The 17,405-nt window shown below is 53.8% G+C and overlaps 1 protein-coding gene across 3 annotated transcripts in view; it reads right to left on the bottom strand.

Annotated features, from left to right (window-relative positions):
* Positions 1–8,340: 8,340 nt before the first annotated feature.
* TTC7A (tetratricopeptide repeat domain 7A) overlaps positions 8,341–17,405 on the bottom strand; it is a 123,500-nt gene continuing 114,435 nt past the window's right edge. For all 3 annotated transcript variants that reach the window (XM_033419124.2, XM_004264981.4, XM_049696372.1), the window contains one exon: positions 8,341–10,564. In XM_033419124.2, coding sequence (XP_033275015.1) covers positions 10,343–10,564 — 222 coding nt within the window. In that variant the 3' untranslated portion in view covers positions 8,341–10,342. The remainder of the gene's footprint in view (positions 10,565–17,405) is intronic.

The raw sequence follows: 17,405 nt of genomic DNA on the forward strand, positions 1-17,405 counted from the left end.
GCAGAAGGAGAATTGCTGAGTCATGTGGTAGTTCTAGTTTTAGCTTTTTGAGAAGCTTCCATACTGTTTTCCACAGTGGCTGCACCAGTTTACATTCCCACCAACAGTGTAGGAGCGTTCCCATTTCTCTACATCCTTGCCAACATTTGTTATTTGTGTTCTTTTTGATGGTAGCCATTCTGACAGATGTGATATCTCATTGTGGTTTTAATTTGCATTTCTCTGATGATTGACGATGTTGAGCATCTTTTCATGTGCCTGTTGGCCATTTGTGTGTCTTCTTTGGAGAAATGTCTATTAAGGTTTTCCCCCCATTTCTTAATCAAGTTGTTTGTTTTTTTGATGTTGAGTTGTATGAGCTGTTTATATAGTTTGGATATTAACCCCTTATTGGTCATATCATTTGCAAATATTTTCTCCCATTCAGTAGGTTGTCTTTTCATTTTGTCATAGGTTTCCTTTGCTGTGCAAAAGCTTTTACGTTTAATTAGGTCCCATTTGTTTATTTTTGCTTTTATTTCTTTTGGCTTAGGAGACAGATCCAAAAAAATATTGGTATGATTTATGTCAGAGAGGGTTCTGCTTATGTTTTCTTCTGGGAGTTTTATGGTTTCTGGTGTTACCTTTAGGTCTTTAATCCATTTGGAGTTTATTTTTGTATATGATGTGGGAAAAGTGTTCTAATTTCATTCTTTTACATGTAGCTGTCTAGTTTTCCCTACACCACTTACTGAAGAGATGGTCTTTTCCCCATTGTATATTCTTGGCTCCTTTGTCATAGATTAATTGACCATAAGTTTGTGGATTTATTTATGGGCTGTCTGTTTTGTTCCATTGATTTATGTGACTGTCTCTGTGCCAGTACCATACTGTTTCGATTACTGTAGTTTTGTAGTAGAGTCCGAAAGTCAGGGAGTGTCATACCTCCAGTTTTGTTCTTCTTTCTCAAGATTGTTTTGGCTATTTGGGATCTTTTGTGTTTCATAAAATCTTTTATATTATGGAAGTTCCTTTGATTATTTGAACCACAAAGAATTGTCTAGGGAAGGGCTGTTACCCTGAATATCATCAGCCATTTTTGGTGTTTGCTGACAAAAGTCACCTGATGAAATAAGTTTTTAAAAAGAGGAGGTAAAGCAACTTAGTACTGATTTTAGAAATCATTCCTGGAGGTTTGACCTTAGGATTGTAGGTGTTAGATGTTATAAACAAGCTCTCTAAGACCACTTAAAAAGCAGTCACGTTGGGAGTTCCCTGGTGGTCCGGTGGTTAGGACTCAGCACTTTCACTGCCGTGGGTCCAGGTTCGATCCCTGGTTGGGGAACTAAGATCCCGCAAGCTGTGAGGAGCAGCCAAAAGTTAAAAAAGTAAAAAATAAAAAAAGTAAAAAAGCAGTCACATTAAATGTCACATTCTGGGGAATGGGGTTGGGCGGGGGGAGAACGATCCTAATGTTTTACATATGGTACTTATGGCTCCAGTTAAAATCTCCAGTAGCCACGTTATTCCAAAAATTTAAACGTGCCCTATCTTATATGGAAATGAAAATGAAGCTTCTGGAAAGTTGTGTTTAATGACCCACATGTCTGTAGTGCAGATGAAGATCCTAATGGCAAAGATGCATGAGTATTTCTAAAATAACTTCTACAATGGGATGAAACATACATGTAACTCTATTAAGAAAATATAATGGATTGAGACCAACTGTAGGTCCTTGAACAGCCATAACAGACTCAGGAGGGCTAAGGTCTCTCTTCGGAGCCCTGTCCCAGGCACCCCCAGGGTGAAGCACTGGGATGGTGTGTGTGCTGGGCAAGAGGGAAGGCTACGGTCAGCCGGTGGGTGGGGCCAAGGTGGCTTTACTCCACATTTGTACCCCAAGCCTCCCACTGGCAGGAGAGCCTCCCTAAAGGCCAGCTGGTGTCCCGCTCATGAGGGCACATGTAGGTGTGGCTGAGCCCAGGTGTGTGGGATGTGGGGGCCACACCTGGGAAGCAGAACCCCCAGGGCCTGTGTGCCAGCCCGAGTGTTCTGACAAAGCATAAGGGTCCTATGAGGTGAGTGGTGAGAGGTGCAGGGGGGGAGGGAGGGAGGGAGGGAGAGAAACTTCTGGGAGGTGTCGGAACTGGGTCTTGAAGAAGAAGGGGCACAAGGTGAATTCTGGGAAGAGAGGCCCAGTAGGAGTGGCGTGGACATGGGAGAGTGTGGGTCATTGAGGGCACAGGAGACACCCTCACAGGTAGGGTGAGGGCCCAGGACGGGGTGTTCCCAGCTCAGAGGAGACACTGTCTGGATGGAGGAGAGTGCCTGGCCCCAGGCTAGCAACTGCCGGGGCCCTCTGTGAGCTCACACCAGCCTGCACTGGGCCAAGCCGTCAAAGCCCCTGCACCCTTGGCGGGGTGCTCTCAGGGGTGCAGGTGTGAGCGGTGTCGGGGGCCCCACTCACAGCCAGTGAGCTGGGGGCCTTGTTGGGGGTTGGGTAGTGAGCTGTGGGCTCCTGGGCACGAGACAGGTGAGAGGGAGCTTGCAGCGGCCTCCTCCTGGGCCCAAGCTGAGGCCATGGAGGTCACAGTCAGTTACAGAGACTGCCCCAGCTGCTGAGACCTGGGGACGGGGAGCTGGGGAAGCCACCTATGCGCTGACCTCCGCACAGAGAAGGGACTCATCTCAGGTGTCACAGCTGACACCTGAGGCCAGTTAGTCTTTGTGACAGTGTCCCTATGCCTGCTCTGATCCCCGTTGCAGCATACACGCTCCTCCTCTGGTTGGCGGGTGTCCCAGGAAGAATGCCATAGACCGAGGTTCTTGCATGCAGACAGCCCGAGTGTCACTCACTCACTGCCCTGGTGGCTGGAGGCCTCGGGCCGGTCACCTCACCTTCCTGCACTGCCTTCCCTCCCCTGTGAGATGGGCTTTCGCCATGCCCACCGGTGCCCCTTTGCTTCGGGTCGGAGCCCCTCCCCCATAGGTGGGTGCCCTGGCATGCGCCCCTCCACCCCCAAAGGCTGGTCTCCAGGTGCACGCTGAGAGGAGACCTGGGGAAGGAGAGTGTGCCTCTCTGGGGATGGGCAGGGCCACCAGGAACAAACACTCGAGGTCCCTTACGTCATCAGGGGGTCATTGCAAGGACCGAGGAAAGGATTCAGATGGGAATCTTGACTTCAGGCTGCAGGAGCTGGAAAGGGCGTCTGGGATAGAATGGAGCTCTCTTGAGTCCATCGTCTTTTGCCCCCTTGAAAATGGGCATCCATTTCTTTTGATTGGAGAGCTCCATCTTTATGGAGATTCACCTGCTCTGCGTTTTTCTATCTTCTTGCCCAGCTGTTCTTCCTTCTTGCCTCTGGCCCTTAGCTTCTGCCGCTTTTCAGCCTCTGCTCCCACCACCAACTGCTTCTGTCTCTGTCCCAACTCTCACCGCAGAGGCCAGACCCTCTGCACCCTTCAGCACTGTCAATGTCATGCAAGGCAAGGAGAGGTGGAGGGACCATTCCACATTAAAGGAGACTAAAGAGATGTGACAACTAAGTGGAATATGTGACCCCGGCCAGGGGAAGACAGTGCTACAAGGAGCAGTGGTGACAAACTGGCATATGGACGGGAGAGGAGAGAAAAATACTGTGTCGGGGTTAAATTCCCTCATTTGTGAACTGTGCTGTGGTTATGTAAGACAAGGACCTTTGTTCTTAGCGAAAACACACTGAATTACTAAGGGGTAAAGGGGCATGATTTATGCAACCTATCTCAGATGGTTCGGAAAAAAATATGTTTTTAAAAGAGGCCCACAATGACTTACTTCTTGCCAAATTCCAGAGACAGTTAAGGGGGGAAGAGAATGAGTGAGAGTGTGAGAGAGCAGGGACGGTCACCACCAGTCTAGGGGTCTCTGTGTGGGATGCCCAGGCCACCTCATAGGCTGTGGGCCAGTGCACAGAGGAGGAACTTTGGTTCTAGAAACCACCCATGGCTCAGTCAGCTGGTGGGCAGGATGGTGGGGTCACATGGCCCGGCGCACAGCTCCCATGGTGACCTTTTCTTGTTTCCGGGTTGCCTGACATCTTGAGAACCCTCTTGCTCTTTGGGGGACTTTCCAGCTTGTTGAGTGGTCTCTGTTTAAGGAACCTCCTCTCCGGCTGCAGAGGGGGCTAGGGTGGCAGGCAGCACTGAGCATCGGCCGTTCTCCCCTGCTGGAGGATTCCTGGTCATTCTGCTGCTTCAGTGACAGGCACTGCCTTCCTCTCTCCCATCGTCTGGTGAGCTGGTGCTGGCTCTGTGGGTGAGGACCTTACTCTCAGCTTTGCCATATTCCTAGCTGTGAGTGGAGGCGCCATGGTCTCGTCACCTTTCATGGGGACAAAACCCACTTCCCTAGGTTGTTGACTACCAAAGGAGCAGTGTCGGGGAGAGAGTCCACCGATAAGCAAAGTGCCTTATGCCTAGTATAGTAGAGGGAGAATGTTAGGATTGTCATTGCTATCAAGAGAAGAGACAGGACAGGAGCCCCCATGATGTACCATAAGTGACAATGATAGGGAAGGGGTGGGGTGGGTGTTCAAGGGGGTGTGAGTTCTGTTGTCTTCCTCCTCCGGGGGAACCTGCATCGTACCGAGTGCCCAGGAGGGCAAGGCTTGAGGGAATGATGGGCTGATGCAGGGTCTCAGAAGGGGCCCGTTACTGCTCACCCGGAACTCCAGCTGCTCAGGCAGCCATATTTTGTGTCCTGAGGCCCATCCCCTGGTCACAGCTGGCTGTTCTTAGGGACCCATGGAAAAATGAGCGGGACCAGTGGGATCGTCTCATCCAAGAATCTAAGCTCAGATGCACAGAGGGGTGTCGCTGCAGCAGTGGAGGTGGAAGGCCAGCCAGGGTATGTAGATTGAACGTAGTCCCATGGCAGCATCTCTGAGTGAGCGAGGTCAGCCAGCAGGGAGAGGAGGAGGGAAGAGGCAGGGCAGAGAAAATCATCACACAGGTATCCAGTGGTTATTATGGGCCTGGCACTGTTCTAGGCTCTTTCCATGTTTTTTCTCACTTAATCATCATGACAGTCCACAAAGCAGGCACTATTCCAGGATTATCCTTACTTTACAGATGAGGAGACAGGCACAGAGAGGGTAGGTCACTTGCTCAAGGGCACAGGGCCAGCCAGTGGTAGAGTGGCCTTTGAGCTCAGTCTGGGTGCTGACTCCATCACCAAACACGGATGCATGGCTGCTTCGGCCCCATATCTGTGCACTGCGGTCCCTGCCCTAGGGCTCCAGGGAACCCCCCTTGTCTCTTTCCTGGTGCTACCTTCAGTGGGTCTCTGCTTTTCGCAACTGAGAGAGCTTGATGAAAATTCGAAGGCGTTTCTGGCATGGGGTACTTTCCCAGTAGGACCTCCCTAGCTTCCAGAGTCCAAGTCTGCACCACGTGGGGGTGGTCCCACAGGTCGCTCATGTGTGAGGCTCTCTGACTGTGGGTTGTCATCAAGAGCTGGCAGCACGGGCTGGGGGATATTTGTTTAGCTGGATGCTTCCCGAAAACCAGGCCAAGAAATATTTGCACAGTGACATCTGAGCGCTCGGGTCCGGGGTGTGAATGCAACAGTGAGTACTCTGGTAGGAGTCTGGGGGTGGTGGCTGAAATTCCATTCATACCTGTGCCTGCAGATAAACACTATTAATACTGCAGGGCTGTGGGCTGGAGGTCCATGGGGGTGACAGTGCAACCAAGTCTTAGCCCCGAACTCCAGCCCGTTTTGGTACAATGGGCTGGACACGGGGCTGGCCCCCTCCCTCTCCAGGGAGGGCTCGAGTGTGAATGAGGGGTCTGCAGATGGGGAGCTGGAGGTCAGGGAGCGCCTGGGTCTCCACCACTGCCTGACTTTCCAACATCTGACCACCCTGAGGTCAGCTCAGCAAAGCCCTCCTCAGGGACAGGAAGGCCGCCCCTCCCTGCCCCTCCCTCCCTCCAGATTCCCTCGTCTTGTCCTTGTAGGATGAGCTCTTCTAGGCCTTTCTCCCAGGCTGGCAGACAAGTGACACCATCTATAGCCTAAAGCAGCCTTTATTCTCACCCCAGGGGGCCGTGAGCTGGCAGATGAGGGTGTGTGACAAGTAATCTGATACTAATTGTTAAACCACTAAAGACTGAACGTGTTTTCTAAAAAAGTATCACAGGGAAATCAAAGCTGGGCACCCAGGAGCTCCAAGAAGGGCCCTTCCTCACTAACAGCAAAACCGTAACCCCAGTAATAGGGCTGAGGATCAGGGTGGAGGTGGCCGGGGTGCTGAGTGGGCAGCTCTGTCTAAGCCAGGCCCTGAGGTCGAGAGGAAGCCTTAAGGGCAGCTGTCTTCAGACCGTGTGGGTGCAGCCTTGGGGGTCCATCAGATAATCCCTTGGGGTGCACGGAGAAAATAGGGCTTCTGTGTAAACTGATGTCATCATTTGATACACATTTTATATAGTGTATTTGTACGTGGCATAACTTCCATTAGGAGAATATTGGTGTGGACTTCTCAGAGCAGGTGGCCGATCTGGATGTGGCCTGGATTCTCAGCACACACCCCTACCCTGGCGTTTTCCCCCAGGTGCTGAAGCTGCTCCATTGGCAGTGCCTTTGGGGCAGTCTCTCCTGTTCAGGTGGCACGTCTGGCCCTGGCTTCTCCCAGCCAGGCTCTGGAGGCAGCAGGGGTCTCTGGCCCTGTCTGGACGCCCCCTGCTGCCTCCCACCCCCCTCCAGGCTTTGGCCACGCCTCTGCAAGGCTTTTTTTTTTTTTTTTAACATCTTTATTGGAGTATAATTACTTTACAATGGTGTGTTAGTTTCTGCTTTATAACAAAGTGAATCAGTTATACATATACATATGTTCCCATCTCTCTTCCCTCTTGCCTCTCCCTCCCTATCCCACCCCTCTAGGTGGTCACAAAGCACCGAGCTGATCTCCCTGTGCTATGCGGCTGCTTCCCACTAGCTATCTACCTTACGTTTGGTAGTGTATATATGTCCATGCCTCTCTCTCACTTTGTCACAGCTTACCCTTCCCCCTCCCCATATCCTCAAGTCCATTCTCTAGTAAGTCTGTGTCTCTATTCCTGTCTTACCCCTAGGTTCTTCACGACATTTTTTTTTCTTAAATTCCATATATATGTGTTAGCATACGGTATTTGTCTCTCTCTTTCTGACTTACTTCACTCTGTATGACAGACTCTAGGTCCATCCGCCTCACTACAAATAACTCAATTTCGTTTCTTTTTATGGCTGAGTAATATTCCATTGTATATATGTGCCACATCTTCTTTATCCATTCATCCGATGATGGACACTTAGGTTGTTTCCATCTCCGGGCTATTGTAAATAGAGCTGCAATGAACATTTTGGTACATGTCTCTTTTTGAATTATGGTTTTCTCAGGGTATATGCCCAGTAGTGGGTTTGCTGGGTCATATGGTAGTTCTATTTGTAGTTTTTTAAGGAAACTCCATACTGTTCTCCACAGTGGCTGTATCAATTCACATTCCCACCAGCAGTGCAAGAGGGTTCCCTTTTCTCCACACCCTCTCCAGCATTTATCGTTTCTAGATTTTTTGATGATGGCCATTCTGACTGGTGTGAGGTGATACCCCACTGTAGTTTTGATTTGCATTTCTCTGATGATTAGTGATGTTGAGCATTCTTTCATGTGTTTGTTGGCAATCTGTATATCTTCTTTAGAGAAATGTCTATTTAGGTTTTCTGCCCATTTTTGGATTGGGTTGTTTTTTTGTTATTGAGCTGCATGACCTGCTTATAAATGTTGGAGATTAATCCTTTGTCAGTTGCTTCATTTGCAAATATTTTCTCACGTTCTGAGGGTTGTCTTTTGGTCTTGTTGATGGTTTCCTTTGCTGTGCAAAAGCTTTGAAGTTTCATTGGTCCCATTTGTTTATTTTTGTTTTTATTTCCATTTCTCTAGGAGGTGGGTCAAAAAGGATCTTGCTGTGATTTATGTCATAGTGTGTTCTGCCTATGTTTTCCTCTAAGAGTTTGATAGTGTCTGGCCTTAAATTTAGGTCTTTAGTTTCTCTAGGAGGTGGGTCAAAAAGGATCTTGCTGTGATTTATGTCATAGTGTGTTCTGCCTATGTTTTCCTCTAAGAGTTTGATAGTGTCTGGCCTTAAATTTAGGTCTTTAGTCCCCTCCCCGGGCACTCATCACAATCTCCTCAGTGGGCCCCTCCCTCCCACTGCCCTCCCCACCTGTGCATCCCCGCCCCGGCCTTCATGACCTCTCAGGCCTCTGCCTCTTCTCCAGGGCTCCCTCCCTCAAGGCCTGTCCCATGGGTACCTGGTAGATAAATGAACACACTGGTTCACACAAACCTGCTTTCCCTTCATGGGCCTCTTTATTCAAGACCATTATTTTGAATTGTCAAGCAACTTGCCCAGCCCCGCTGAGGCTTCCTAAAAGGAATGCTTCAAGTCAAAATGCATTTGTTGCCTTTGCCTTTCCTATTACCAAGGACTCACTACCACCATCTTTGGGCATCCCAATGTAAACCAACAGCATTTGCTTTTTCTTGTTTATTTTTTTTCTAACAGAATTCCAGAATAAAAATAGATCTCTATCATATATATATATATTTATACACATACATACACATATAGAGATCCTTCAGCCAGGCGGGATGAAGGATCTGGTGTCCTTACAGTGTCCCTTGGCCTGGCATGGGAAGGCTAGAGGCACAGGCTCTCCCTGGTGGCACCTGGGGGTGTGGAGTGCTGAGCCAGGGCTGGGAGGAGCGTGGGTCTCCAACAGCCTCTTGCCTCGCCTCCGAGGAACAGACCGGGCTCTGACGGGCCAGGGCAGCCCTCAGCTGACCCTTCCACACACCTTCAAGTGAGAGATACGCCACACGGGGCTTTAAAACTGAAACCCAAAGTGCAGATAAGAAAGGAGTTCCCCGATAGGCCTGTGGGGAGAGTTCCAAGAGTATCACGCAGCAGGGAAGACACCACCCACCAGCACCCCCAGGACCTCGGTAGAGACGGGTGTCACATACACAGAGGCCTGCACAACCAGGGAGGGGCTAGGCTCCGGCCCTTCCTTGGGTCTCTAATTACAGGCCCTGTTTGGCCCCAGGCAGGGGAAACCGAATGGCTAGGGCGGGGCTTGGGTCACCCAAGAGAGCCTGAGGTGAAAATGGGCTGTGGATGGTGTTAAGGGCAGTCCTAGAGATTGCCAGTCTCCACATTATAACCCCTAGAGGGAGCTACACTGTACCCATTGCCCAGAAAGGTAAGGCTTGAAGGAATGAGGTGTTGATGCAAGGAAGGGCTGGGTCCAGCGGCCATGTTTGTATCCTAGGGGCTACAGCCCAGGGCCTGAGGAGGTGGCTGAGGCCCGTTTCTAGAGAGGTGGAGGTGGGCAGAAATGGAAGTTTAGTTAGGCCCAGAACTGAGTGCCCCTGGCCAGACACCAGAGGCCCCAGAGGCACTTGGCAACAGAGGGGAAGATTAAAGGCGGGCCCAAGCAAAGAGGGGCACGGCCAGGCACTGTCCACTAACTTAAACCTGGGAGAGGACCCAGAGGTCCGTCCTCTTCCTGCCTGCCAGCAGATTCTTCAAGCCATGACTGCCCTGGGCACGACCTGAGAGTGGGGTGTGAGGCCAGGGCCAGGGGGCTCCCCCAGGCACCGAGGCCTGCTGAGGGCAGGTGGTGAAGTACAGCTGTGAGGTTCCCCCACTAGCGCTCTTGGGGAACAAGTCCAGTCACCATGACTCTAAGTCACTGAGGGTTCAAGCAGACTGCCTCCCGAGGGGCCGAGGAAGGAACCCAGGAGAACCCTCTTGGCCCAGCCAAAGGGCAGCTCATCTTTGGCGTGGGGAGCAGAGAGCTGAGGTTCGAGACTAAAGCTTGTGCAAAGCCGGGAAATCCAGGGTCAGAGATATTGAAGGAGGGTGGCAGGTACAGTACAGGGGCTTTTAGATGGGGTGGGGGAGGGGAGGTACCCAAGCCTCACAGACCCTTACTGCGCATTTAGATGATGCCCAGATACACTGGGGAGCGTCCCCCTTTTGATGTGGCCTCCCAGCTACTTCCTTGCTCACAAACTCCATGCAGTCTGAGTCCCAAGGAACAAGGGATTTGTTTTTGATGCAGACCTGGTCCACCCTGCTCCAGATGAGCAGCTCCCAGTCCCAGCTGGCCCTGGAGGGAAAGCGGGGGTGGCGGGGGGAGGCGAGGAGAATTAGGGCTGCAGCCTGCAGACACATTCCCTAGAGATGTATCGCCCTGAGGCCCCGTACCTCCCCTGACCCACGCTCCCTGCTGCCCGCCGGCCCGCTGGGCAGCTCCCTCCCTCCCCAAAGCTGCGAGGCCTCATCAGAGCTCTCTGGGGATGATGGAGAAGGGCAGCACTGGGCTGCTGGCCTCCAGTTCGAGGGCGGTGAGAAAGCAGTCGACGGCGGCCTCGCTCTGGCCCTGGGCCTGCAGCACCTCGCCCAGGCCCTGCCATGCCTCGTGGCAGGTGCTCTGCCTCTCCACGGCGTCCCGTAGCACCTTCTGGGCCAGGCTCTTATGGCCCAGCTGACTCAGCATCACACCCTGGGGAGCAAGCACAGGGTGGGGTGAGTGAGGCTGTCCTGGGGCAGGGGTATCCTGGCCATCGGGGTAAGGAGTGGAAGCAGCACAGCCACGAGCCAGAGAGGGCCCTGCGTCTCAGGCTCAGGTACTGTCAAGTGACCGTGCCCTTGACCCATGCAAACCCTCTCTGTGTCCGTCCCAGCCTTGCTTCCAGCCCGGCCTCCCGGGTCACCCACTGTGGCAGCTCTGATCCTCCTTGCCCCAGGAGTTGGGCTTTAAGGTCAGCAGACCTGGCTTCGGGTCTCCCCATTACAGCTGAGGGATCCCGGGCAAGTCACCCCTCTCTGGCCCTCAGTTTTCTCATCTGTAAATGGGAAAGACCACTGTGTCCACCTCTAGGGTTGTTATGACGTTTACACGACAGTAGAGGCAAAGCACTTGAACTGTGCCTGATGTGCGGGAGCTCTCAGTCAACGGATCTGTTACCCCAAGGCCCCGGGCTGCACTGTGGCGCTGCCCTTCTCCCCAGGGACCTGTGAGACCAAGGAGTGTGCGCTACAGGCCTGGGGGGACCTCAAGCCTGTGGGTGAATGGACAGCTCCTGTGCCCGCATCGGTAGCCTGTCTTCCTGGGACCTAAAGCCCATCCCAGCCTGGCCAGGCGGGTGAGGGTCGCAGGAGGAGAGTCAGATGGCCGGGGAACCAGGGACAGATGCTGGGTGAAAGGAGGGCCTCTGGGAGGGGCCTGGGAAGCTTGGCCCTGTTGTTTGGAGAGACAGAGGAAGTGACAGGAATTGTCACCGAGTTGGGAAGTGAAACTGGCACCTTGTCCCCCCTACGTCCACCCACACTGGGAGGGGTATGGGGAGGTGGGGGGGAAGGGCCAGGGTCCTCTTTCGACCTCCAGTCCCAGAAAGACTGCTTTGCACCCTCCCACTAATCTGTGTCCCAGCCCTCAAAGGTGCCACAGTATCGCAGCACGGGGGGGGGGGGGCATCCTCTCATTCAGACATGAGGTAAAGCCCAAACAACAGCGACTTCCTGGACAGGGAATGGGGGTGGGGAGCTGCCTTCCGTGTGCCAGGAGCCCCCTCTTGGGTGCCCGCCCACTGACGGACATGTACATTTTTAGCTGGAACATTTTCCTCCTTGCCGCACTCCCCAGAGTTAGGCCCTCCGTTGCTATGGAGACCCACTGGGGAAGATGCACATGGCTGATTTCATGAAGTCTTCCGAGGGCTTGGAATACGACCAATTAGGCAAGAGTGAAAGATGGTGCTCAGGAAGCCCTAGGAAAAGCCTCCTTCTCTGAAGGCACTGGCTGGCGGTCTGGTGGCCAGGGGGAGGGAAAGGGGGGGAGCTCTTCAACCGAGGGGGAAGCTGTCCCCAGGGGACCACAGGGATGGGGAGGAGGGCAGGGGAACCAGGGGCAGGGTAGAGCCTCAGGCAGGGCTCCTGGATCTGGCCAGATGGGTGCAGTGCTGACTCAGGGCTGTCCAGGACCAGTGGGCAGTGTCCAGTCTGGCCAGCAGGGCTCCAGGCCAAGCTGCTCTGTCCACATGGCCTGGGAGCTGGACCCTGAGCAGCTCATGATGGAACAGGGCCCACGAGGAGGAGGGCAGGAAGGCGAGACAACAGGCCGCCAGACACCAAAATTAAGCACCAAAAATGGAAGGTTTGAGCCCTGTGAGTGCTGCCCATGGGGGAGCAACAGAGGACAGATGGGGAAGGCCAGTGGGGCCACCCAGGGCGGGGGCGGGGCCACAGTGGCTTTTACACACCAAGTTTTCTATATTGAGCTTCCATGTGAGATTTTTGTTTGAAAAGAGGGCTTTATATCTAAAAACAAGCCTGAAAACCCCTGATCTCAAGAAGTGTGTAGGTGTTTGGGAAGGGGCCAGATGTGTCTGCAGGCTGAACAGGGTGTGTATGTGTTGGTTTAGGTTTGTGGCAGGCTCCTCTGTATGTTCTATGTAGAGGAAAACAGCCCAGGGCTACACAGCCGGAAGACCTGGCCAGGTTGGAATCCCAGCTGTGCCACTGACAAGTGCCAAGACCATGGGGAAGTGGCCCATTTTCTCTGAGCTGCTGTTCCCTCGTCTGTAAACCAGGGGCTAGAACAGTCCTACCTCGTAGGCTATTGTGAGGGTTCTGCAAGGATGAATTTGAAATTATAGAGCAGGGTGCATGGTGGGCTGACAGCAAGTGGAAGTGTCCCCAGGATGAACAGAGGGTCCTGGGTGGAGGGGCAGGGAGGGCAAAGAAGATCTGGAGGGCAAGGCTCCCTGTGAGGGAAGACTGTGTGGGCTGGCGTGGGGTTGGATCACATCCCCCCCACCCTGGGGTGCTGACCTCAGAGCCTGAAAGGAGACACCGGGGTCAGGCTGGGGTCTGGAGGCCCAGGGCCTGTAACAGGATCTGCTGCCACCTGCCTGAGACACCAGCCCGTTGGGTTCATGTTTGGTAGCAACTCAGAGCTGTTTGCTGCCTGACAACTGGGCAGGGCCCTGCCCCAGGAGGATGTGAGGTCTCACCTGCTCTCCCAAAGCCCGGCGCTGAGCCGAGGGCCTGCCGTCAGTCACCCCACCCCCAGCTGCCCCCGAGAACAGGTCTCCAGGGAGATGGTGGGAACACAGAACTGGTCTCAATTCCATCCAAATATCCCGGCTGACTCCTTCCCTCCCTGTGTCAAGAGAGGAGACCAGACCTGCCAAGTGACTCTCAGCTTCTGACACTTGACCTGGGAGATGCCATCGCGGTGCTGCCCACACAGGGATTAGAAAGAAGTGCGAGTCACCGATGGTGGTGGAGGACGGCGCCTATAACCGGAGCTCAGGGAGGGGCAGGGCTGTGGGGGAGTCCCCAGAAATTCCCGAGGTCGTCCATTCCTTCTTCCTTCCCTCCCTTCCTGGATCTCAGGAAGGGAGGGAGCATCTGGCCTCATCTCATCTGACGGGACCCTGCTCCTCTAGGAAGTCTGTCTTTCTTGCCTAAGGGCAGCACGTGCTGCCACACCAGCGCCTGGAGGGTATGCTCCTCACTGTAGCTCTCGAACGCCATCCCTGACCCCACCCCCGTAGGCTGAGAGAGACAGGGTCCCCGGCTCCTGCCTGCTCCGTGATTTCCCACAGGACAGCAGCTCACAAGAGTTTGGGGGGATGGTGGTGGTCGCGGGTGCAAAGCCAGGCACACCGGAGGCCTTTATGCGTACTTAGTGACCTGCTTAGGGCCACAAAGGCAGGCACTCTGAGGGCCGCCTCCCTGGCTAGGGTCTGGTCTCCGGTTTGTGTGGAGACTCTGAAGGGACGCTCCCTGTTAGGAGCCCAGGTTCTCTGGGGAAGTACAGGTTGGGGTCAGAAGCCACAGCCTGGGATGGGGATGAAGGGGAGCGGGGGTCCTACCTGCCTTTTGGAGAATTACCACTGCACACCATCTCATCCGGTTGATTCAGTGCCTGACGCTGTACCCCAGAGGGGAGGGGCGGCAGGAAGGTCCCGCTGTGTGAGACTTTTTCTTCTTTGGGGGGAGGGCGGCCCTGGGAAGCAGCCCTGACTGCTAGGCCAGCTGCAGGCCAGGCTGAGGGCTCCCTCCCCACCCCTCCCCTCAAGTATTTATAGAAGTTATTTTGGGAATTTTCTTTCTGAGCTCAAGGCACATTCCTGGGATTCTATAACAGCCTTTCCAGCTGGGAAGCCGGGAATCAGCTAGAGGCTGCTGGAGTCTCCAGGTCCCTGGAGCCCCCTGCTTGGGGACCATGGGGCTGCAGGAAGGAGCCCATGGCGGGACCACCTCTGAGGCTGCCCCAAGGCTCCCTCCCTTCACCCACCCCAGGGGCGGGGAGGGGAGGGGAGGGGGGCTGACACACCCTTCAGGGAGGCCCACATTCCAGCCGAGCTCACAGCTCTCTCCGTGCACTCCCGGATCCTCCCAGGTGTGTCAGCCCCTACCTGTCCAACCACACTGGGAATGAGGAATCTGTCCCGGCTGAGAACCTAGCCCACACATCACATCCCTCCTGGAGCTGGGGCAGCTCCAGGCCCCCAGGCTGGTCCTACCTCCTTGTTGTGGGAAGGGTATGACTCCTAGACCCACCCAGAGCTCCCCTTGGCTCTCTCACAGGAAGAGGCCTCGGCCCAGAGCGCCCGCAGACTCACTCAGAGCCCAGCCTAGCTAGCGGGCTTCTGGGGCAGCAGAGGTGGCTGTGCTCTTCACATACCAGAACTCACGCCTGTCCCTTCCTCCTAGGGCCTCCATAGGTGAGATGTCATGAACACCAGCGGGCCCCTCGGCTGGGGGTGGTGTCTGTCTGCAGAGGGCCGCAGCCAGGCTCAAGGACAAGCACCGCTTGGTCAGAGGGCGGGCACGGCCTGCGGGGGAGGGGGGGTCTTGCCAGTCCCGCTTCTAGGCAGGGGGCTGGGCCTTTTCGGGTTGGTTTCAGGCTCTGGGCTGGCTGGGGGCTCTGCCCACCCTGGAGCACGGCCAGGCCCACGGGGCCAGGTCAGGAGGCTGCAGCGAGGCCTCTGGCCTCTGGATTCTAGAAGTGAACACCCTGTGATGGGCAGCGAGAGGGGGACCCCATGGCAGATGCTCCTCTCTAAGCAGGAGCCTGAGGGGTGTGCTGGCCTTCTGCACAAGCGGAGAGGCCTGAACCCTGCTACACCCTCCAGACATGTCTTTCCGACCATTGATTCTGGGGTTAAATTAAGCCAACAGTGCTTAACCGTGGCTCTGAGCTGAGTCTGTGCCACTGCCAGAAAGCTTCCTGCCCACTTCCTCATCAGGGTTGGTGTGGACTTCAGGAGTCCACACACCGGCCTACGGTTTGCCTAAAGTCCTGGGTCAGAGGCAGGGGGACCCGCCTCCGCGAGCCCGGGGCGCGGGCTCAGGGGCAGTGCTGCGGCTGTGCCGTCGTGGGCATGAGGCGGGCTGGGGGCGGCCGCTGGACACGGGAGGCCCAGGCTGAGGGGACACGCCCTGGCACCTCCCACCCCTCCTCCCTTCTCCACTGCCCCATCAGGCAGCACTGCGGAGGGACCAGGAAGAGAGCTCCCGATAAAACCTAGGAGGTCACATGGCCAAGAAGACATTCCTATTGAGTTTTCCTGCCACACAGCAGCAGTATTCCTGCCCCACTGGAGCTGGGGAGACTCCGCTCACGAGCGCAGGCAAGACTTCCAGGTCCTCCCCTTGCCTCAGGCTGCCTGGACCCTCAGCCCTCTGCCACGGCTCAGGAAGCCAACAAGGAAGAAGCCTAGAGCAGGCGGGCTGTCCTGCATGCGGAGGCATGGGGCCCTGGAACCAGAGACCTTACTGCCCGCCTCATCCAGCGTCAGAGAACCTCCAGAAGGCCGGGTGCTGAGTTTCACTTCTCAGCTGCTCAGAACACCTTTCCTCCTTCAAGTCAGGAAGCAGCGGCCGAACCAGCCTAACAAGACTATGGCCCGAGCATAGGGCCTCCCCGAGCCTGGCCTTCCCTGCTCTTCCTCTCCAGCAGCCTCGGGGCCCAGCACGCCCCTTTAGCTGCAGAGTCTCACCTGACATATGCGACGGCAAGAGGGGGTCTCAAATCCCCCTCGTCCCTCAACGCAGACTCTAGCTCACTGGGCCGGCTGCTCTCGCTCTCAGCCAGCGTCAGCCTGGCCTCGCACTGTGCACAGTCTTGTCCCACCCGCAGGGCAGCTGGGGCTGATGTCCCAGGCCTCTGTGCCTGGGTCAGGGTCGCTTGGTGGACTCAGAGGACGGAGAGGCTTCGCTACAATGAGTGTCTGGGGCTCGGCTCTGGGCATCCCCTGCCCTCTGCAAACCAAGAGCATCTGAACCTGGCCTGGGAGCCACACTTTGAAATGAAAAAGCAAAAGCTTTTGCACAGCAAAGGAAACCATGAGCAAAATGAAAAGACAACTTCACAGAATGGGAGAAAACATTTGCAAATGATGCGACCGACAGGGATTAATCTCCAGAATATACAAACAGCTCATGCAGCTCAACTGCAAAAAACCACCCAATCAAGAAATGGGCAGAAGATCTAAACGGACGGTTCTCCAGAGAAGACACACAGATGGCCAAGAAGCACCTGAAAAGATGCTCAACATCGCTAATCATTAGAGAAATGCAAATCAAAACTACAATGAGGTATCACCTCACACCGGTCAGAAGGCCATCATCAAAAGATCTACAAACAATAAATGCTGGAGAGGGTGTGGGGAAAAGGGAACCCTCCTGCACTGCTGGTGGGAATGTAAATTCATACAGCCACTATGGAGAACAGTATGGAGGTTCCTTAAAAAACTAAAAATAGAACTACCATATGCTCCAGCAATCCCACTCCTGGGCATATATCTAGAGAAAACGATAATTTGAAAAGATACAGGCACCCCAATGTTCACTGCAGCACTATTTACAATAGCCAAGAGATGGAAGCGACCTAAGTGTCCACCAACAGAAAAATGGATAAAGAAGATGTGGTACATATATACAATGGACTATTTACTCAGCCATAAAAAAGAATGAAATAATGCCATTTGCAGCAACATGGATGGACCTGGAGATGATCATACTAAGCAAAGTCAGTCAGGCAGAGAAAGACAAACATCATATGATACCACTTACACGTGCAATACCACCTATACATGCAATCTTAAAAAATGATACAGATGAATTTATTTACAAAACAGACTTAAAAAACCACAGGGAAATCTACTCAATATGCTGTAATAACCTAAATGGGAAAAGAATCTGAAAAAGAGTGGATATGTGTATATGTATAACTGAATTACTTTGCTGTACACCTGAAACTAACACAACATTGTAAATCAAACATACTCCAATATAAAAAATAAATTAAATCAATAAAGGTAAAAGTA

Source organism: Orcinus orca, chromosome 13 (genome assembly GCF_937001465.1).
Source record: "Orcinus orca chromosome 13, mOrcOrc1.1, whole genome shotgun sequence".
NCBI lineage: Eukaryota > Metazoa > Chordata > Mammalia > Artiodactyla > Delphinidae > Orcinus > Orcinus orca.